Here is a 21,973-nt window from a genome sequence, read left to right as displayed (position 1 = left end):
GAGAAAAATTATTGATAATAGGAGTCTATGCACCAAACGAAGGGAAGTCGGAATTTTTTAAGAAATTGCATGAGACATTAACAGACTTTCTGGATTACAATGTAATTTTAATGGGAGATATGAATGGAGTGGTCTCTACAAATATGGACAAAGCACAAAAACAGGTGATCTCCAAGGACGGGAGATTACCTAAGACATTTTTTGAAATGACTGACAATATAAATCTGATTGACATTTGGAGAACAAGGAACCCTCTAGAGAGAGAGGGAACCTTCTTCTCTGAAGCAAAAATGACATGGACAAGAATTGACCAAATATGGATAACTAGTGGGATGGCATCAAAGGTCAAGAAAGTGGAAATCTGCCCAAAGACTTGCTCCGACCATAACGCTGTAAAGATGGAAATGAACTCAACAACAGCTGGTTCCTTTAGATGGAGGATGAATGACTCCCTATTTAGAGATGAAGAGGTATATAAAAAGGCCCAGAAGGCAGTTAAAGACTACTTTGAGATAAATCTGAGAACAGAAGTGGAAAAAAGAGTGGTTTGGGACGCAAGTAAAGCTGTCATGAGAGGATTTTTAATACAACAGAATGCCGTAAAAAGGAAGAGACAGAATGAGAGAAAGGACAAGATCATGGATAAGATAAAAGAAGGAGAAAAAAGACTGAGATCTAAACCAAAGTCTCATGAAATCCTGAGGGAAATCAAGTTTTATCAGAGACAATATATGGAATTGATGAATCAAGAGATTGAATGGAAAATAAAACAAATGAGACAAAAGACATTCGAATCGGCAGACAAATGTGGGAAACTTTTGGCATGGCAGCTGAAGAAGAGACAAAAGCAGAATACGGTTACCAACTTAGAAGTTGAAGGAAAAAACATTTATAAACCTAATGAGATTAGAAACTGTTTTCAGAGCTATTTCAGGAGACTTTATGCACAAGGGCCAGTGAACGACAAAGAAATTGAAGAATTTCTTAAAAAATATGGATTACAAAAAATTTCGGAACAAGACAAAGTGATTTTGAATCAGAAGATAACTGATCAAGAAATTGAGGGAGCCATTCAAAATATGCAATTGGGAAAATCTCCAGGACCGGATGGACTGACCTCCAGATACTACAAAGCTTTGAAAGAATGGCTTATGCAACCGTTGAAGGAGGTCTGTAACGAAATTTTGGAGGGGAAAAAGGCACCTGATTCGTGGAAAGAAGCATATATTACGCTTATACCAAAGACAGAGACGGAGAAGAACCAGGTCAAGAACTACCGCCCTATATCATTACTCAATGTGGATTACAAAATCTTTGCAGATATTTTGGCAAAAAGACTGAAAAGAGTTTTGGTGGGGGAGATTCATAAAGACCAAGCGGGCTTTCTTCCAGGAAGACATTTGTCAGATAATGTGAGAAATATAATAGACATTATGGAGTTATTGGAAGTTAATATTAATACTAAGGCAGTATTAATATTTGTGGATGCGGAGAAAGCCTTTGACAACATTTCTTGGAGTTTTATGAAAAAGAATCTCCAAGGGATGGGGGTAGGCCAAGGTTTTGAAAATGGTATAAGTGCAATTTATTCTGAGCAAAAAGCAAAACTGATTGTAAATAATGTGGTCACTGAAGAATTTGCTATTGAAAAAGGGACACGACAGGGATGCCCAATATCCCCACTACTTTTCATATCTGTCCTGGAGGTTCTATTAAATATGATTAGAGAGGACCAGCTGGTTAAAGGGATTCAGGTCGGAGCTAAACAGTACAAACTGAGAGCATTTGCAGATGACTTAGTTTTAACCTTACAAGAGCCAGACACTAGTACGAAAAGAGTTTTAGAACTAATACAAGTATTTGGTCAAGTAGCAGGTTTTAAGTTGAACAAACAGAAAACGAAAGTACTGGACAAAAATCTAACAGCTGTTGAAAGGGAAAAGTTCCAGAGTGAAACTGGTTTAATAATAGCAAAGAAGGTGAAATACCTGGGGATTAATTTGACATCTAAGAATGTGAATCTTTTTAAAGATAACTATGAGAAATGCTGGACAGAAATTAAGAAAGACCTAGAAGTATGGTCAAATTTGAGACTTTCCTTGTTAGGCCGTATTGCTGTTATTAAGATGAATGTCTTGCCTAGAATGTTGTTTTTGTTTCAAACATTGCAGATTTTAGACAAAATGGATTGTTTCAAGAAGTGGCAAAAAGACATATCTAGATTTGTCTGGCAGGGCAAAAAGCCCAGAATAAAGTTTAAGATATTAACTGATGCAAAAGAAAGAGGGGGGTTTGCCCTGCCGGACTTAAAGCTGTACTATGAATCAGCGGCGTTTTGCTGGCTGAAAAGTTGGCTGCTTCTTGAAGACACAGACACTTTGGATTTGGAAGGGTTTAACAACAGATTTGGTTGGCATGCATACATATGGTATGACAAGGTAAAAATCCATCAAGGTTTTAAGAACCATATTGTTAGGAAAGCATTGTATAAGGTTTGGACTCGATACAAAGATTTGCTGGAAAACAAAACCCCCAGGTGGTTGTCACCAATGGAAGCTAAGGAAGTGAAAAAACTTAATATGGAATCTAAATGGCCAAAGTATTGGGAAATTATAGAACATGAGGAGGGGAAAGTGAGATTACAGAGTTATGAGAAGTTGAAGTCTAAAGTAAGAGACTGGCTACATTACCACCAGATAAATGAAGTTTTTAAACAGGACAGGAAAATTGGCTTCCAGGTGGAGAGGTCAAAATTAGAAACAGAGCTTTTGGAACCCAATACTAAGAATTTGTCAAGAATGTATAACTTGCTGTTGAAATGGAATACACAGGATGAGATGGTTAAATCAGCTATGATTAAATGGGCACAAGACATTGGCCATGACATTATGCTTGCTGACTGGGAACGGTTATGGACTACCGGTATAAAGTTTACGGCATGTAATGCCTTAAGAGAGAACATCATGAAAATGATCTATAGGTGGTACATGACCCCAGTCAAGCTAGCAAAAATTTATCACATGCCCGATAATAAATGTTGGAAATGTAAGGAAACTGAAGGTACTTTCTACCACCTTTGGTGGACGTGCCCAAGGATCAAGGTTTTCTGGGAAATGATTTATAATGAAATGAAAAAGGTGCTTAAATGCACGTTCGTGAAGAAACCAGAAGCCTTCCTCCTGGGTATGGTAGGCCAATTGGTGTCAAGGAAAGACAGGACGTTTTTTATGTACGCTACAACAGCAGCAAGAGTATTATTAGCAAAGTATTGGAAGACACAAGAACTACCCACACTGGAAGAATGGCAGACTAAGGTAATAGACTATATGGGACTGGCTGAGATGACCGGCAGAATCCGCGACCAAGGGAAAGAGACGGTGGAAGAAGATTGGAAGAAGTTTAAAATCTATCTTAAGAACTGTTGTAAAATTAATGAATGCTAAAATGTTTTGGGTAATGCAAAACAGAATTGCAGCGACTAGCAATTGGATATGAGAAATAAGATCTAAAGAAAGTCTTATATGGAAATTAGGGGATGCTGAAAAGATTGATAACAGGGATGCAGAAAGGGGAGGTATGGGGAAGTCGCCGAAAGAAGGTTAAGGAAAAAATGTTAAGAAAGTATACGTGTTTATATGTTTGTTTGTTTATGTATTGTCTTGTATTGTCTTTTATTATGTGTTTAAAACCTAATAAAAATTTTATAAAAAAAAAAAATAGAAAGGAAGGTTGGCTCCATGTCTTGAGGGTTAATCTTCAGCCAGCCTTCTGCCTGCCATCAAAGAGTCAAAATTCGCGCCATCAAGCCATCAAGTTTCTGAAGCAGTTCTAGTTTAGTTTGACTTAGCAGGAGCTCAGCCCGGTACCTCTTCTGACTTTGTCAGGCACCTTGTTGTTAGATTTATACCCACTGTTCACCAGAACAGGGCAGGTTGCAGCAATATAAAATACAGCATTAAAAACAGTTTAAAACAAATTGTAGTCACAACTAAAGTGGGTCCTAGGTGTGCAGGTGGTGGGAAATCATCCAGCACCAGTGGATTTAAATTGAGAGAGGAAAGGAACAGCTGGGGTGGAGCTTTAAAGGGAAGGAGGAGACTGCAGGAAGAGATGCATAAAAATAATGTTATAGGTGACTTTCCTCATAGCATGTGCACCGGTTAACCGGAGATGGTTTCTCACATAAATTTATCAAGCAGAATCTGTAAAATCGCAGGTTTTTTGTTTCAAGTTGGCTTTTATCACTTGCATGTGGAATGATGTCGATCCAGTATTACATTTTAATGTCTTAAGTAGGTATTTTGCTTACTGCTTTATTAGGATTTGGTTTTAATGCTGTTTGTGCTGAGCTCTCGGGGTTTACAGCACAATTCTAATCACGTCTTTGTAGGAATAAGTCCTATTGAATTCAGTAGGGTTTACTCTCAAGTAGATGAGATGATCAAAGGTCATTGAGTCCAAGCCCTGCTGCTTGTGCAGGAAATCCACTTCTGTTGCAGTTAATAATTAAATAATGGCCATATGCATTCACACATGGTCAGGAGGATCCGTGAATCTGATCCAGATCATGTTGTAAGTATTACTCATGTTATAAGCACTCGTGCTATACTCATACTGATGAACTACAAGGTAAAAGTGAAAGGAAGGAGAGGATCAGTTGCTTGCTCTGGAAAAGTTATAGTGGAACAGAAAAGCATGAATGGAAATAATACAAATGTAGGTTACAGATGGTGGAGACTTCTAACAGTAAGCCAGAGTAACTTTGCAGCAGAGCTGTAGCCCCTCGGTAATCATTGGAGTAACTGGTTCTCTCTCTTTCCCTCGGTCTTTGCGCTCAGGTGGCACAAAGGCATCATTGCTTTAGATTGCAAGGGAAGTGTCTGCTTGCCTGGCTTCATCATATGCAAGAGATCCTTGCTGGGAAAGTAGCTCAGGCTGAGGGACTTTATTCCCGTCTGCTGCTCAGAAGGTCCTTCAGGAACTGGATAATGGTGAGCAAGAGAAAATGTTACTTACTATGGAAATGTTATAAACTATGGACTTTGCTATTAGCTTTAAAAGAGGATTCATGAAGAATGAGGCTTATTGATGTCTGCTGGTAATGCTGGTTATATGTTTCCTTGAGGATCAGAGGCAAGCTACTAGGAAACCAGTTACTAGGGAACAAAAGTGGGATAAGGTGATTATCGTCCTCATCTCCTGCTTGTGAGCTTTCCCAAGGCATCTGGTTCACCACTGTGGGAAATGGGATGCTGGACTTGAAAGACCAAGTCTCTTTACCTGCTCTCATTGCTCTGTGCTTGTATTGTACCTGGGAGTTGCATTAGAACAAAACTACGTGGCTCTCCTACTCCTAATGTGCAGGTCTCAGTTTGGAGCCACAGTTTTTGCCTCTCCTACACACTTGTCAGGGGAAAGGACTGTACCCTTTTTTAAAAAAAAGGAAACTGAGATCCTCACAACACTGAATTGTACATTCAATAGTGCCTGCATGAAATAGTGGAAAACAGGGAGCCCAGACCATGAACAAAACATTTTGCTATTGTTATCCTTGAAACGTTAGTTTCATTTCTTATTTTCCTGCACACAAACCACTCAAAACTCTTGTCTCAGCCTTCTGTTCCTTTGCTTTTCCTCCCCATCTGTGTTGCTGTGTGCCTGTATAAAACATATCAGTACTGTAATCTATTTTCCCCTCCTTTCCTTGTGTTTGTTGTATAGTACAAGGATTATGTATCTACTTTGGAAGAGAGTGCGAAAAAGCTCCATGAAACTTCACTTAAGAAGAAGGTCCTCTGGGCTTGGTTTGATGTACTCAATGAGGAAAAGAGTATTTTCTGGAGAAAGCAGAAGACTGCAGACCAATATAGTGACAGGTGACTATATAAATAGACTATATGTTTCACTTGAGCTGCATTTACTCCAATTGTTATTTGCCCTTTTCCCTTCATATATTGTCATCATTTTGTTTGTTGCAACGATTGCAAAGCGGTTCTTGATTCTCATATTTTGTAGTTGCAGCATTTAGAGATGGTGAGAGCCCCAGAAATTAGTGGTGTCCAGAGATTGAGTCCACCAGGCCTGGACACATTCTCTGGTATTTCGCCTTCTTTGAAAATGGGTGCACTGAATCTCTCTTCATTAAATAAATAAATTGCAACAAAAATTAATAATAATTTGTTGTATTAGTAGTAAATTATTATTACCTGAGAGTAAGACTCTCATAAATTCGTCTACACAATGAATGCACCCTCCAAAAAAAGATGAACACTCACAGTGAGGCTGCCATCAATGCTTTCATTAGTATGCTACTTAATTGTACAAAAGGGAAAAATATGATTGATTCTTACCAGTCAGGGACCTGAAAGGAGAGAGAACAAAGCAAAGACCAAAATATGCGAGTGCAGCTAGCAAAGAACCAGACTCTTGAGTTCGCTTGGTTTTTGAAAAAAAATACTTAAATGGAAAATTTAGAGCCAGAGCAAAAGGCAAGAGACTGAGAAAGCAGCAAATTTATAGGAGAAATAAATGCAATGATGAGCTGGAAAATGTTAACAAAGTAAAGTTGCAGAGTGGGTTGGGCACAAGTTGGTCAATAGGGGAGATGGAGCATTGGAGGAGGGAGGAAAGCAGTTTTTTTCCTCTGGTTCCCCAGTAACGTTATTGGGGTGTTGCTCAATCCTACTTGCTTCTCAGTCTACATTTCCTACAAACACAACTAATATTCCTACTGTGCAGTCCTACACGCAAGTGGATATAGGATTGCTCTTCATTGTCACAAGTACTGTCATTGTGACAGTAACATAAAAGTAACCAATTAATGGAATTGAGTGATTGATGTTTTAAAATTAAAAACATTTAATTTTCCATGGAAGTCTTACATAGATGAAGTGTTTCCCTAAACAAAAAGTTAGTATCTAAAACATGTTGAACACTTTTCAATAAAACTGACAAGAGATGTGTGCTTACTGTTACAAGGTGTAGTTCTACCCTTTGAAAAGGGAGGAGCATGGCTAGTATCATTAACTTATTGTGAACTATGTAGTTTACGTGACAATCCTCCACAGCGATGATGTTCCAGCCAAGTTGTGCTGTGTTGGCATTATCCCCAGTTCTCATTAGTTCTGCTCTGTGCACAGGCAGCTGTTCCTCTTGCTGGCACAGATCCCCACAGGAGTAAGGTGGTGGAGGGAGGGAGGTTTGCTTCTCTGTTGGCGAACAACTTGATGGCTTTGGAGTCCTGATGAATAACTATTGTACCAAGGCACTTACCTGTCCATTTAAAAACAAAACAAAATAAAACACTCTTCAGCCTTTCCTCCCAACAGAACAGGAAGATAATGGAATTTCCTTCCCCAGCACTCAGTTCCTATGGAAAAAATAGTTCTGATAATATTCTCAGTACACTTATACAAAAGCATTTAGTAAGTGTTGTAGGGCCTGGAGGAGGAAAATAGCTGCACCAGTATTAAACCATTAAAACCAGAGTGGCTGGGGAAGCCCAGCCAGATGGGCGGGGTATAAATAATAAATTATTATTATTATTATTATTATTATTATTATTATTATTATTACCCTTCTTACTAGCATTTGTATATACTCCTATGGTATGCTTCCATATATGTGTGTATGCATAGCACACTAAAGTCAGAAAGGGATTTCACTTGCTTTTCAGAATAGTAGCAATACTGGCCTATATACAGCAGTTATATATTGTACCAAAAAAACCAAAAAACATTTGTGTTTTTCTCTTGAGAGTAACCCCATCAAACCCAGTGCAGCTTCTTTCTGAGTAAACCTGCATAGGATTGGAAATTCTAATCTGAAGTAGCCACTGTGAAAATTGAAGCAGGGTAGTGTTTATTGTTTCTGATTTCAGTCACCATCAGCTCTGGCTCTAGCTACTCCAGGTATGTGGCCTGTGTCAGATTGCCTGTGAGGGAATGGGGCCTTGAAAAAGGCCTGCAATACCTTCTCTCTGCTCACTCTGTTGGGGTGAACAGCAAAGGCCTTATTCCTGGGCCCATATTCTACCAGAATAATCCATGGGATGTATCAAACTAAGCCAACCCATTCGAGCAAGGACTTCTGCTTGTATAACAAACCTTTCCCTCCCTGCACACTCTCCCAAATTTACTTCAGAAAGTTGGGGGAATCCCAAGAACAGATTTGGGGGGCATGCAGGGAGTTCTGTTGTGCAAGAAGCCCTTGTGCAAATGGGGCGACGAGTGGAAGTTTACCAAAATGTCTTAAACTGGTTATATTCTTGATTTTTGTAAATAATGTGAGAATAAATAAGGAGAGGAATTTGTTCCATACAACGTGTGTTTCATTGAACGTATGTATGTCTCTTTTTAATTCTGTTACCTTTGGGTTTTTTTCTCTCCCTCACAATTTTTTTATGTAGGAGAATAATGCAGACTGTGTTCAGGGCCTGGAGGCAATTCCCAGCTTTGATGAAAGAGGAAAGGGAGAAAGAAGAGAGAATAAAACAGCTAAGGAAGAGAGTGGCTGAAATTCTTCCGGACTTCCGAACATGACATTTCAGGCCAGAAGACAGAGGGGGGGAAAGGAGTTCACACGCACCATTCTCTGGTTGACAGAGAATCTGCAGACATTCTAGCAAACAGATTTCTCTGTCCAGTGTGATAGAATCTATTTGGGGAGGTTCCACCTAACAAGCCCCATCCACGAAAGTCCTGTGCAAGGATCTCTGTTTGCATCACGGGGCTTCCCCCCCCTCCAGTGTCCCTCCTGAGATTAGCTTCAGGGGTTAGGAGAACAGTGCCTGGGGTGAAGAGAGGGGGGAATCATTCCACCTGGCAAGCTGCAATGCTTGTGGAGACTCTGAATTCCATCCTTATTCCCCAAGAGGAATTGTTCTATTGAACTCCTGCTAAAATATCAAAGTGTAGCAGTCAAAGCTGATATAGGCCAGCACTTCTATTTTCCCAGCTAAATCCTTTTTCCATCTTTGCCTGCTTTCCTGTGGTAAGCACCTATATGTGAACATACATTATTAACTCCATTTGCTGACACACAAGCATGGAATCTCTTCCTTGTGCTATCCTAAACTCCTGTATTATGAGTGTGTATCCACAAGAACAAGCAATAAATAGGGACAACCACTGTCTCACTCTTTCTCACTACTGAATTAACCACACAGCCAGCAAGTCTGCTGATGTGGTGGTAGGGAGGTGTCGAATCCACAAACTATTATTCCTCCCAAATTGAACATTCAATTAGAATGAAGGAAAGAGTGCCTGAAAGGGATATAAGAATAACCTATAGACAGCAGTAGATAGCACTGCTGGGAACAGTCACTTTGTGGAAAACAGTTAATTAAACAGTTACTTTGTGGAAACCAAATTAAGATGCCTCATAGTCAGAAAGCTTTCTGTCCTTTAAAAATGTGAGGTTTTGATATTAGAACTACTTTGCCCTTGCAACTCCTTCTGTCCCTAGGCACATTTGAGGCTCTCTCAGTTGCTGGATTTTCAATTCAGCTTGTAGAGTTTGAATGTCAAAACATTCTAAGTCCGATAACTTACCTCCCATGATGTCATGTGGAATCTTAATTAACATTCTGTCAGCTCAGTCAAGCAAATCTTCAGACTTCATAGCACAGCACCACACATTAATAAAACCCCATAGTATATTGTATAAATAAACCAGTCGTAGTTAAATCTTAACCGACAAGTAGGGGCAACCCTTGTAGTAGTATACCACTTGAGGTGATATTTGAATTGTAGTGCTAAGGTACTGATTTGTTACAAAAGCAAAAGCAAAAGCAAAAAAAAACCCCACTCAGAATAATTACAAACTGGCCAGTTTGTTCTCAACAACTAATGCGTATTAGCACCCTCCTTTTTTGCACACAAATTGTGACTGTAAGAGGTGGTTAAAAGAATAAAAAGCAAAAGAGAAATTGGCTCAATCTTGGGTTTGTTACTTTAATTTCTACAAGAGTGACCCAAAGGAATCTGTTAATGTTCTCTCCCACTCTCCAAAATTTGTAAGTAAACAGACTGAAGAAGATACACATCAGTTTGATTTTGCTTTATTACCAGCTTAGCTATCTTCAGTTGATTCAGACGGTCCTTCAAGCCATTCAGAAGGTTTATAAAGTACATAATGGTTATGGTTTACTACAGTCTTGGACTAAAGATGCACCTCTTTGCCTCTGACACCTGAGATGTACTGTATATTGTTCAGGACCCACCCATTTCCTGTGATTATTTGTATTAACTGTTTTTAATTCTGAATTTTAAATCATTGTAACCTGCCAGGGGGCCAGCTAGTGAAGGGCACGTAATAAATTTGATGGTATTTTGTTTTCCCAGAGAATAGTATTTTTTTAATAACTCAGTACAATCACTCAACACTTATTTATAAAACAAAATTTTATTTAACTGTGGTAACGACTGATCTCAAATGCAGGGCACATAATAAAATATCTCACAATTTCCCAAATACCTGGGATCGGAGGAAAAATAAGAGAGAAGCAATTCAGATATTCTCCACACTGCCATCAAACTGACAAACATGAGCTGCAGCAAGGTTTTAAATAGAATTCAAGTCCTATACAGTAGAGCTTGGCAGAGGAAAAAAGGCTTCCAGGAAGAGAAATGTCACTTAAAATATGATAGAAAAACATTTGTAATTGCACCATCCTGCCCTGCAGAGGCTAAATACATTCAAGATCAAGATTAAAAGTCACGTAACACATGATTAAGACACTGGACAGTAGGCAGTTATTACTTGCTCTAGAGAAAATGCTCTCATAGCAAATTATTTTAAGACACTTGAAAGCAATCTACTTTGAAAGAAAAAAGCACCATTAAAAACAAGGAGAGGCTGAAATATCATTGGCCTGTTGGGAAGAATCAATTTTTACTTAGCCATTTTAAAGAGATGAAGGAGATATCTAGATGTCTTGCTCCAGTCACTTGACACCTCTACAAAAAAATGTATTCTGAAAAGTATAAATGCATGACTGGGAAGAAACATCAGGTTTATTCCTAACACGGCTCACAGTAGCATTTTCATATTGCATGGGTTTGACTTTGACACCACTGTGACAGCAACGCAGGAAATCGAGTCCTTAAGAATTCACTGGTGTCTAATTGTGCAATACAGAAGAGCTTTTAAAAGGAATTCTGTTCAGATGAGCCCCCTTAACCCTCCAGTGAGGCACAGAAAGGATGAGCAAAGATTAAGCAGGTGAAAGGGAAGCTTGTGCACCATACTAGATATAGCCCAACCAAGTGTTATTACCGTATTGGCCCGAATATAAGCCGCACCCGAATATAAGCCGCACCTTTAAAATTCATGGGGGAGGGAGAAGAAAAATAAATAAATACGTGAATATAAGCCGTTCCCTTAAAATTCCGCACTCACACCCATTCCGTTTTACCATATGTCTGTTTCAGCAGCGATATCGTAAAAGCCAACATTTGTAAGGTCACAAATTTAAGCCACACTAACATTCCACGGTCAAAATTTGGGGGGAAAGTGAGGCTTATATTCAGGTCAATATGGTACATACCTTTTGCACCTCCTCCAGAGTAAATAGTGTCTCTCCAACCTTTCCGTATACAGTGGTACCTCAGGTTACATACGCTTCAGGTTACATACGCTTCAGGTTGAAGACTCCGCTAACCCAGAAATAGTGCTTCAGGTTAAGAACTTTGCTTCAGGATGAGAACAGAAATCGGGCTCCGGCGGCACAGCAGCAGCAGGAAGCCCCATTAGCTAAAGTGGTGCTTCAGGTTAAGCACAGTTTCAGGTTAAGTACAAACCTCCGGAACGAATTAAGTACTTAACCTGAGGTACCACTGTACTTATGAAAGAAGCTATTTCTGTCCGGAAGATTAGCTTGAAACCATAGCCACACGGGAAGAAAAATAGCCCGGTTACTTAGAGCATGGTGCTGGTAACGCCAGGGTTGCACGTTTGATCCCCATGTGGGACAGCTGCATATTCCTGCATTGCAGGGGGTTGGACTAGATGGTCCTCAGGATCCCTTCCAACTTTATGACTCCCTGAAATCTTCAGTTTAAAATGGGTAGGCATTACCTCCCACTTATGTGCTGCAATACGCAAGAGTATTTAAGAAACCTCTAAAAATCTGCATGAGTCCATTTATTGCCACATTCCATGGCAACATTTTCTTCATATAAATGTGCTTTATTTTTCCAAGGTAATCCTTTCAACTTCCCTGAAGAATGCTAGAAGTATAATCAACCGTTGGCTTAGCAAGAAACTAGTCCTTGCAAAGCCATCATGGCCAGGGTCTCAAGGGTGATGAGGGATGTTGGCCAGCAACATCTTCAGGGTACCACATTGGCTACCCTTTGGCTAGTAAAGCTAGGCTCTTTACCTTTTGCTATCTGGAACATAGCCCATGTCTCAATCTTAGGTCTTAACAGCATAATACACCACCATCAGTGTGGATTACCATAATGATCCAGCCAGACTTCTATTCATTTCCCCACCTTAATTTATTCCTGCTGCACACTTCCTACATACCACCAGCAGGGAGAAAAACCTTTATATAGAGTGCATTTCAAGTCTCTTTCTGCAAATATTTTACTTCCTGGTGCGCGGGAACACACTGATGATCTGCTGCATTGCACTAATGCCCTAAAAACAGAAGGCAAAAACACAACTCCTGTTTCAGTTAAACGCTTGTGTGCTTGTTCTGTTGTCAAGTTGGCTTGTTCAAATAAACTGGTTAATATTAACCGCTTTGTCAGCTTGATGGAAAGAAGCCAGTTTTTAAGCAAAGCTTCTGAACTCCTTCCACTTGCAGGGAGCAGCAAAGTGCAAACCTGAAGCTCAACAGCACTGGATGGAAGCCATGCTAAACTATGGTTTAGTACAAGGTCCGAACTCAGCCAGTGTCTCCAGTTATATAGCACACACTGCTTTTTCAGCCAAAGATGTAACTATTTCAAACTGTCTGAGGAGCATGTACATTTACTGACCAGAAGTGAACCCATGTGAAGAACTAAGAAACTAGAGAATTCTAATTCCCACTTCACTCCAATTCCAAGTTGAATGCTACCATTATGCACGGAAACATCATGTCTCACCTTGAGTCTATATCACCTTGTTTGGAAGAATAGTTCTGTTGCCTTTTATCTCTTGGTAACATATAACATTATATGAGTGGAACTGCAATATCTTATTTCAGCAGCAAGCAAGCCTTCCTTAAGCTGGTACCCTCCACATGCTTTAGACTGCAGCACCCAGGTACAGAAAGCAGTAGATGTAAAAGCAGAATAAATCATTTTCTACATCCATGGCTACCAATTATCTCAGTTCAATGAGGCCACCTGCCCTACAGCCCCATTATTGCACAGTGATCCTATCTAAATGGAACTTAAATCTTTCTAATCATCTGATTGAGCAAGTGACTTTTTATGGGAACACTATTGAGACAAGGATCCTAAATAATAAAATAGTTGATCATATGTGATGCAAAGCAGTGACAGGTTCCCTCAATTCTCTTTCATTATTAAGTACTTTCTAATGCCAATTGTTTTTGTGATTTTTAAAGTTTTTGGATCCAAGTGATTTAAGAGTTTATTTTAAGCAATTACAGAATGGGTAGGCAAACTAAGGCCCGGGGCCGGATCCTGCCCAATCGCCTTCTAAATCCAGCCCGCGAACGGTCTGGGAATCAGTGTGTGTTTACATGAGTAGAATGCATCCTTTTATTTAAAATGCATCTCTGGGTTATTTGTGGGGCCTGCCTGGTGTTTTTACATGAGTAGAAGGTGTGCTTTAATTTAAAATGAATCTCTGGGTTATTCGTGGGGCATAGGAATTCATTCTTTTTCCCACCCCAAAATATAGTCTGGTCCCCCACAAAGTCTGAGGGACCAGGCCCCCTGCTGAAAAAGTATGCTGACCCCTGAATTACAGATTTCATTTTTAACCTTTCTGAATGGACTTGGGGGATGGGGAGAGAATAGACATTAATTGAATACAAATACTTTCTCTGAAGTGTTTTGAGAACACCATACACAAATCCACCCCTGCTATCTACCAGTCTCACAAATCACAGCTCCAAAGAAAACGTCTCACAAAGGCACTCAGTAGAACCACTGAAGCAAAGAGTTGGGGTGTGTATGTGTGGAAAAGTAACATCATTTGTTGGTTTTGGGAGGTTGTTGCTATTTTGCTCTTTTTCTGCATGGGGGTGGAAGTGCAGAGCAGCCCCCTTTTTGATGCCACCCATGGCCAACATCACCATTGACAAGCACAAAATTAAAGCTCATGGCTAGATGAACTTCCTTGTGGTACATTAAGATTAGTCCGCACAAGCACACGAAGTTTCCCAAACCTCTAGAATGAAAAAATACACTACCTCTTCAGCACCGTAACCCAACAGCAGCGACCTCTTTGCCAGGTTAATGTCAGGAATGTTCCTGACAGTTAATGTGTATAATCCTTGTAAACAGCTATGTACACAGTCCATTGGCACAAGCGCATAGAACTGTAGACTGAGACGCTAATCCAAAACTGGTAGCCGGCTGTGGCTAAGCAGGTGAGCACTTAAGAGGGTAACATACATAGGCACCCCCATAACCAGGTCATTCATGCCCAGCATTTGGAATATCGCGTGTTTCTGAGAAAACGTTGCTCTTAAAATATGGCTTAAGAGATGAGAACTACCTGTCCCCTTAATGACTTCAGGTGTGGATGATCAGTTAACTAAATGTGATTGATAGGAAGCTGCTTTCATACAATGTCTTCAGTGGAGCACTGCAGATCGGCTGAGCGCAAGGTCAAGAACTGGATCCAGTTGTGCAGAATGCCCCGATGGTACTGGCCTGTGTCAACTACCATGCCCCATAACAGCCTCCGCCCAGTGTTCTCCTTCAAAGCAATTCGAGCTTCCCTCTCCGTCACGTTGTAGCTGATGTTCAAAAGCTGGATGAGAAGGATGTAGCCCATGCCGGAAGTTACAATGGTACAGTACCACACACAGGTGAACGAAAGGGCAGAACTAGAAGGGGGTGGAAACAGAAAGCAAGGAATCCGTTTTAATAGGGACACAACTGCATTGCTGTAGGGCTACAGAGAATAGGGGAGACTGACATACTATTTTGAGGGTAACCTTTGGTGCCTTCCCATCTCAGATTCTGCATCACAGCAAATTGCTGTGCCTCATTTCATTGGAAAAATTATTTTTCAAACAGTCCATCATCTATGTCAGGCATAGGCAAACTTGTCTCTCCAAATGTTTAGGGACTACAACTCCCATCATCCCTGACCACTGGTCCTGTTAGCTAGGGATGATGGGATTTGTAGTCCCAAAATATCTGGAAAGCCGAGTTTGCCTATGCCTGATCTATGCCTTACTATAAGGTAATAAGCATTGGGATTTGATTATTGCCAAGTTCAACAACCAGTTCTCTGCCCTATACTTCTGCTCTGCAAAAATGCCCATAGCAATGTAGTTGCACTCAGCTGGTTACAGATTATAGGTTACAGACTGATCTCCCACACCCTGGGCATGCTATTTGAATATCCCTAAAGTATGGGTAGCCAGCACAGTGCCCTTCAGATGTTGAGGACCATAATGCCCATCAGTCCCTGCTAGCATAATCAGTGATGGGAACTGTATACCACAACATCTGTACCCCTTCTGCAAAGGCCACAGTTCTTCCTTTACACAACCACAATATTAAAGCTCCTTGCCCACGAAATCTATATAGCTATATTGTTACCATGGTAAAAGCACTACTAGTTGAGGGAAGAACCAAATTCACCATTTTAGATATGTGTGGGCAATAAACAGCATGTGCTTAGATGTTCTTCAGTTGCATCCCCTTAATTTCAAATGGGAAGGCTTTGAGAAAATTCTAAACTTGATTGCACTCAGTGAAACAGCACAAGTTGTAGTCCGGCAATTCCAAACAGCAAGTAAATCCACAGGTGTAATTTGTACCAGAGAGTATTTAATTTCATCCAATTGTGTAAGTATGGAACTCGATCAAGGGGTGTGGAACTGGGCCCAGGTAGTACGTAAAAATTGAAAGTGCACTTACTCCCCATTCTTCCTAATCAGTTTGACCCTGTAAGTTTGCCTGCTCCACAAACAGTGTCATATTTTAGGTACTAGGACAGTTGACCATGATTTAAGGTGTGGTTTAAACCAAACTATAATAATTAGGCCCAAGGGCCTGTATGGGGTCATTTTTTTATGTTTGATGTTTTATTGCGTTTTTAGTATTTTGTTGGGAGTCGCTCAGAGTGGCTGGGGCAACCCAGACAGGTGGGAGGCATATAAATAATAAAATTATTATTATTAAGATTCCCTTTAGATGTTAAAGACAGAATGGGATGGGAAGAAGATGATTGAAATACATTTCCCTCATAGATTTATCACAAGTCATTGAGAGTCAGCATGGTGTAATGGTTAGAATGTTGGCCTATGGCCTGGGAGTCCAGGGTTTGAATCCCCTGAGTGACCTTTGGCCAGTCATTGTCTCTCCTTGGGAGAAAAAAATTGGTATATACATGCAATCAATCAATCAATCAATCAATCAATCAATCGTCTAGAACATAATGAGCTTTCAGCGGAGCAAGGCTGGATTGAGAGGAAGCCATAGCTGCATACAAACAGATTGCAAGAGACATGAAACATACTGAGAAGGGAGGAAAGAAAATAACAACAATGGTTGTCAGAGACAGGAAAAAACCGATATGGGGCACCTGAAATGAGATAGCGGGCATTTGGAAATCATTAGGATTTGTGCATGCAAAGAGGAGGAGGACAACACTACAATGTTCAGAGTGCATCATCCCAGAAAGCAATTATGCTTTTTGCCGTTAAAAGTGTAACCTGACCATGCAAAAGAACAAAAATAAAACAACCCAAAAAGGAACACGGGACTTTATCTTTGTTTCAACCACAAGAGTCTCATATGGTCACTCGGGCAAGTCGAACAAGCACAAAATAGTGTGCCTCAGCATGCCAATCTATGAAAGCTGCACAAACCTTCCCAAGGACAAAGGTTTTGACATTAGCAAACATCCCAGCATGCACCTCGGGCCAAGATAGCAGAAGCCAGGCAGACCAGAGGACTGCCCCTCCGACAGAGGGCCATATCAGTAGTTTCTTATCCCATTGGAGTATTTCTCTCACCTGTAATCTCCATACACACCAGGACAGTAGAAGAGTGCCTTGATGGTAGCCTTCCCCCTACAGATGGTGTCCAGAGTCAGAGAAATCCCATACACTGACGTGAGCAGAAAAAGGGAGAGTGCAAGGATAAAGGCTTGGTGGTTCTGTTCCCCAACACAGCTGTTAATCCTCCAAGAGATAAAAGAAAAACTTTTTTTTACAGAAAAGTGGTGTAAGATAAACAAGGTGCCAGATTCTGGTGTACATTAAGTATTCTGATGTCCAGCTGAGGAGTAGTTAACTATGGTTTGCAGCACGAACACAATTTGCAGGTTTGGACAAAATGGCAATTGTTGGTTTGCCTCAATCTGCAAAAGGAGCCAGGGGTACACTGCAGGGGAGGGGGGGAAAACAACAGCTAGAGACGCATTGAAGGCTCATTTGCTAGGCACCAAACCATGACTGGGCATTATGTCTAAACCAGGCTAACAGAGAAGATTCATATAAACTAGGTTTTCAAACTAGCTTATGTAAATAGAGCCAATATACAACAATCTGCACCACTTAAGACTAGGTGTTAGAAAGCTATAAAATTCTGCACTGTGGATATTCTGCACCCCAACAGATTTCCCACACACGAAATGTGAAATTTGTTACAATTCTATGATTCTGTGACTTCCAGTGGTTCAGTGCCCTGCACCTATCTCTAAATAGCCACTCTTCCCCCATTCCCTTTGGCCCAGACATTTGGAGGAAAAAACATCCCAATATTTTGATTGCTCAAATACCGGGAGCAGTATAGATTGTTTTAAAAACTGGCCCAATGTGAAGTGTGCAAGTTTGCTCTTGACTACAGAATGATTCCCCCATCGTCATTACACAAAGTACACCCCCCTAAATGAAACCATTAATGTATCACAATATTTACAACTGTTGATGGATGGCATAACAGATTATGACGTTCCCCTGGGGAGATCTGGCACTCCCTCAGCTTGTCTGGTTATAGAAAAAGGATACTGAATGCAGGAAAGAGCAAGCATTAGACAGGGAACGCAATACATGCCACAAAACTCACTATGCAGCAGATCAATTAAACATACTGACAAGAGCCCAAACAAAGCAGAAAGGCCTTTTGGGGCAAGAGGAGATCCATGACTCACTGGTAACAAAGATATCAGAAAATAAATGTCAAAGCCAACTTTAAACTCCAAGGAACATACCAGACACAGTGATGATCCAGTCTCTTCACACACCTGCCACATATCCGGCAGTGCCCAGCTCGGGCTGGCCTAACCAAGTGACACTTGGTGCACCAGTCCTCCGTGATCCCACCTGTCCCTGCTTCCAACACACTGGCATAGCCCTCAGTGTAACTGTTCATTGCAATGTCAGGCACAGCTGCTGTGTAAAGCCCCTTGGAGCTCTCCAGGTCATTCCTGTTTGAGATGTTGTTATTGTTGATGTTGCCACCTTGGCAAAGAGATTTGTCACTGCTCGTTTGGCAGGGAAGGTAGCCAGGGTCTCTCTTGGCTTGAGACAGGGCCACCAGCATGAGGATTAAGCCGCAGGTGAGAAGGATCACCTGGCTGGTGCTCACGTGGCCCCGGGGTACCACCTCTTGGAGGAACACGTAGTACATGTAGCCTAAGGAGAACAGCCCTAGACTCAAGAAGAAGAGAGTCTGGCCCTTCTTCCTGTGTGTGAGGTAGTAATACCACAGCACCAGTACAGGAAGTGATATCAGGATGACAAGAGACAAGAGGAGGTGCAAAGCTGCTATGTGAAGGAAGACAGGCAACAGGATGATTGGCGGGAGGAGGCTGATATCGACCTTTACAGCCCCCCTAAGCCACGGGAGGCGAAAGCGGTCTGTGACGGTGTCTGCAATTCTCTCTAGAGTTCCCGGGGGCAAAGATCTGCAAGTCAGCCACCTGTTAGGGAAAAGCACAGAGGTCTGCTCATGTAAGACTGAAGAGACCAAGAAATACATTTGTGTTGGCTTCTGTCACTCTCTCAGATCTCACCAAGGTTTGGGGCTGTTTGGGGCTGCTTCGGACAATTGTCAGCTCCTTGTGGATGAGAACATGTTTCTATTCCCCTTATGCATGTGATTATTTTATTATGCATACAGACAAGTGTAAAAAGGATGTGTGAAATGGCCCTAATCCTTCAGTTTCTACCCAGAAATTTGAATAGTATTATGTGGGGCCACATCTCATCATATCGTCTTAATGATCATCTGAAAATGATGAGCGTATCACATTGTCAGTAAATCCAGTTCTGTGAACTAGCCCTCAACTTTCTCAAGTTCTTGTCTGGTCAGTTTACCTGGCAAAGAATCTCTCTGTAGAATAGGAGTGGGAATCACCATGGCCCTTCAGACGTTGTGGGGATGCAAACTCCCATCAGCCCCAAGCAGCATAGCCTATCACCAAGGATGATGGGAGTTGTAGTCCAATGGCTGCAGCCTCCCCATCCCTGATATAGAAAAACAAGGATTCACGAGCTCATGAGTTCACCCACCACTTTCCGTACACTGAATAGGGAAGATGGAAGACATTTACGGCTCAAAGAAGTGTGTTGGGTTTTGTTGAGTTAAAGCAAGATCATTGTGGGAGAAAACGGCTGGAACACCTCCACATAACTTCCATAAGCTCCAGACAGAAGTGGTCAGGGAATAACAGTCCAAGACCATCTGGAGAATCACAGGTTCCCCCATGCCTGCCTAAGGCCACTTCAAATGTTCTCTTTCCAAGCAAGAAATCATATGTGTTTGTCTTGCAGGGAAGTTGCCCAAATTATGCAAGTACAGCTGGTCAACTTCCAACTGGGTAACCTTGACCAAGTATAACATAGGGAACACTTGCAAAGCTTTGCTTCATTGCATATGTGTCCTTGAAGGGAAGCCACACCAGAAAAAAATAACATTAAGAAGCAACCCTTACTCTCCAACATTATCATAGCAGGGGTTTGGTTTTTTTCCCTTCCTGCTTTTGGAAACTGCTGCCCAGTGTTGACATTTGCCAATTTCAAAAACTCTTCCAAATTCCCATGGTTACACCATTTTTTCTAAAAGGACTTTAGGAGTTGCATGTAATACACTCAACAGGTAAGGTTTTCCATCTCTACAGAAAAGAAAAAATTCTTCAGAAATTGTGCCTCATGGGGCTGTTTAAAGGCATAGTAGCTCTGGTATTTTTTTATTATCATTATTAATTTTGTAAGGTACCTCAAGCAACAGAGGTGGCCATCTGATCAGATTACCAGAATCACCATATGTGGAGCAGATGAAATACTCTTAATAGGGTCAGAGCTCTGAAACCACACCCTGAATGCAGGCCTTTTTATGCCTGAACTTTGAAGACAGGAGGAGGGAACAGCTAAAGGCCACCCCAATGGCCACAACGGAAAGATCTCACTCAAGCCACGAGCAGGGCAGCCACCAACAAGCTAACTACTAGCACATTGGCAAAGCTAAACAGAGTCCGACGTGGTTTCAAATTGGACGGGGGAGAGGGCACTTGTTGGGAGATTTCTGCACTGCTAGATGACCCTCGGGAGTCCCTTCCAACTCTACAATTCTATGAGAAGTGCCAGCTGGGTGAAAGTCTCAGGCGTACCTTTCACAGCCCTCGTCGAGGTCCTCGCACTCGCAGAAACACGCCGCCAGGTGGCTCCTCTGGCCCTTCCGATCCAGATACTCGCAGCAGCAGAGGGTATCCTCCACCTCCGGGCCTCTAACTTTCTTCCTCCCACGTTTCATGGTGGCAGCAGCAGCAGCAGCAGCAATGGCCCCTCCCGCCCTCGCAAAGACCGGAGGGCAGGGAAAAAAGAGGCGCGGGGAACCTCTCTCGCAGCATGCAAAGGGCAGGGAACTCCAGGGGAAGTTCTCATTAAAGCCAGTAACCCAAAGAGGACTTTTGCAAACGAGCTGCGAAGGCAAAGGGGCAAGGCGACAGCAAAGAGCCTTTTGCAAACCCAAGGGACAGGAGGAAACGAAAGGGGAGAGGCGCGCAGCGATTTCCCTCCTGACTCCACCTGACACCTGTAACCAAGCGCCAGGCGGCAGCGAGGTTCTTCCCTTCCTGCAACTTGCTTCGCCTCCACCCGGGTACCTAGGTCTCCTCCTCCCGTTTGCAACCGATGCGCATCCAGTGACTTCTCCTCGCGTTCTAACTTCCCGGCTATCAAGGTGCAAAAAAGGAATTCTTGTTGGGCGGGGCGGGGGAGCAGCTCCCAAACCCAACGTGCTCCTCCTTGGCCAACGAGGATTGGTTGGAATCTCTGCAGGCTCCGCCTCCCTTTTCTCTCCCTCCTGCCCCCGCCTTGCATCCAAGGCGCGCCCTGCTGTTCTCCCCTAAGCGACCTCGCCGCGCGACCTGAAGTTTTCCTAGCTTCCGGCTTCCTTGGCACGCCGGCCTCTTCCTATCCTCCCGTGACGTCACGGAGCCCTGCCCAAGGCCCGCGGGGGGAGCGGAGGAAAAAAGAAAAAAAAAGCACTTGTGAGCACCAGAAGTTCCGTCGCTGTAAGGAAGAAAAAAGCCGCGCCTTCGAAGTTTGGATGGGGCTTCGGGAAGCAGCTCAGTAAAGGTGGAGGAAAGGGCGAGAAAGAAACTGCAACACAAAATTTGAGGCAGCGTTCAGATCCTAAGAAACCGTGTACTCAGCGGCCAGCTCCAGGTTTTTCCCATCCCAGTTGCCAGCCTAGCCCTATAATAAAGGTGACCTGACCACTCCATAGGAAGAACCTAAGGAAATCGCCATAAACTCTTAAGGCTCTCTAGGTTTTCAAGCAGGAGTTTCTACCAGCCCTACCTGGAGATGTGGGGA

At 42.1% G+C, this 21,973-nt stretch overlaps 2 protein-coding genes across 3 annotated transcripts in view; one reads left to right on the top strand and one right to left on the bottom strand.

The window, feature by feature from the left end:
• The window catches only part of CCDC191 (coiled-coil domain containing 191), a 30,106-nt gene extending 20,169 nt beyond the window's left edge, over positions 1-9,937 (top strand). The window contains exons 15-17 of the mRNA XM_083612020.1: positions 4,839-4,991; positions 5,722-5,876; positions 8,408-9,937. Coding sequence (XP_083468146.1) covers positions 4,839-4,991; positions 5,722-5,876; positions 8,408-8,540 — 441 coding nt within the window. The 3' untranslated portion in view covers positions 8,541-9,937. The remainder of the gene's footprint in view (positions 1-4,838; positions 4,992-5,721; positions 5,877-8,407) is intronic.
• Positions 9,938-11,846: 1,909 nt separating this feature from the next.
• Positions 11,847-21,496, bottom strand: ZDHHC23 (zDHHC palmitoyltransferase 23). 2 transcript variants are annotated; one of them, XM_083609217.1, is made up of 4 exons: positions 20,764-21,496; positions 18,364-19,074; positions 17,165-17,332; positions 11,847-15,019 (listed from the first exon to the last, which is right to left on the bottom strand). In XM_083609217.1, exons 1-4 carry the CDS (start codon positions 20,904-20,906, stop codon positions 14,752-14,754), a joined length of 1,290 nt encoding a protein of 429 aa, XP_083465343.1. In that variant the 5' UTR covers positions 20,907-21,496; the 3' UTR covers positions 11,847-14,751. The 2 variants fall into 2 exon arrangements, with proteins under 2 accessions (XP_083465343.1, XP_083465344.1); XM_083609218.1 differs by having other exon boundaries at positions 18,364-19,621; positions 20,764-20,889.
• Between the last annotated feature and the right edge of the window lie 477 nt (positions 21,497-21,973).

The sequence above is a fragment of the Podarcis filfolensis genome (genome assembly GCF_964270895.1).
Source record: "Podarcis filfolensis genome assembly, chromosome: 4".
NCBI classification, from domain to species: Eukaryota; Metazoa; Chordata; class Lepidosauria; order Squamata; family Lacertidae; genus Podarcis; species Podarcis filfolensis.
This window is presented reverse-complemented; position numbering and strand designations above follow the sequence as displayed.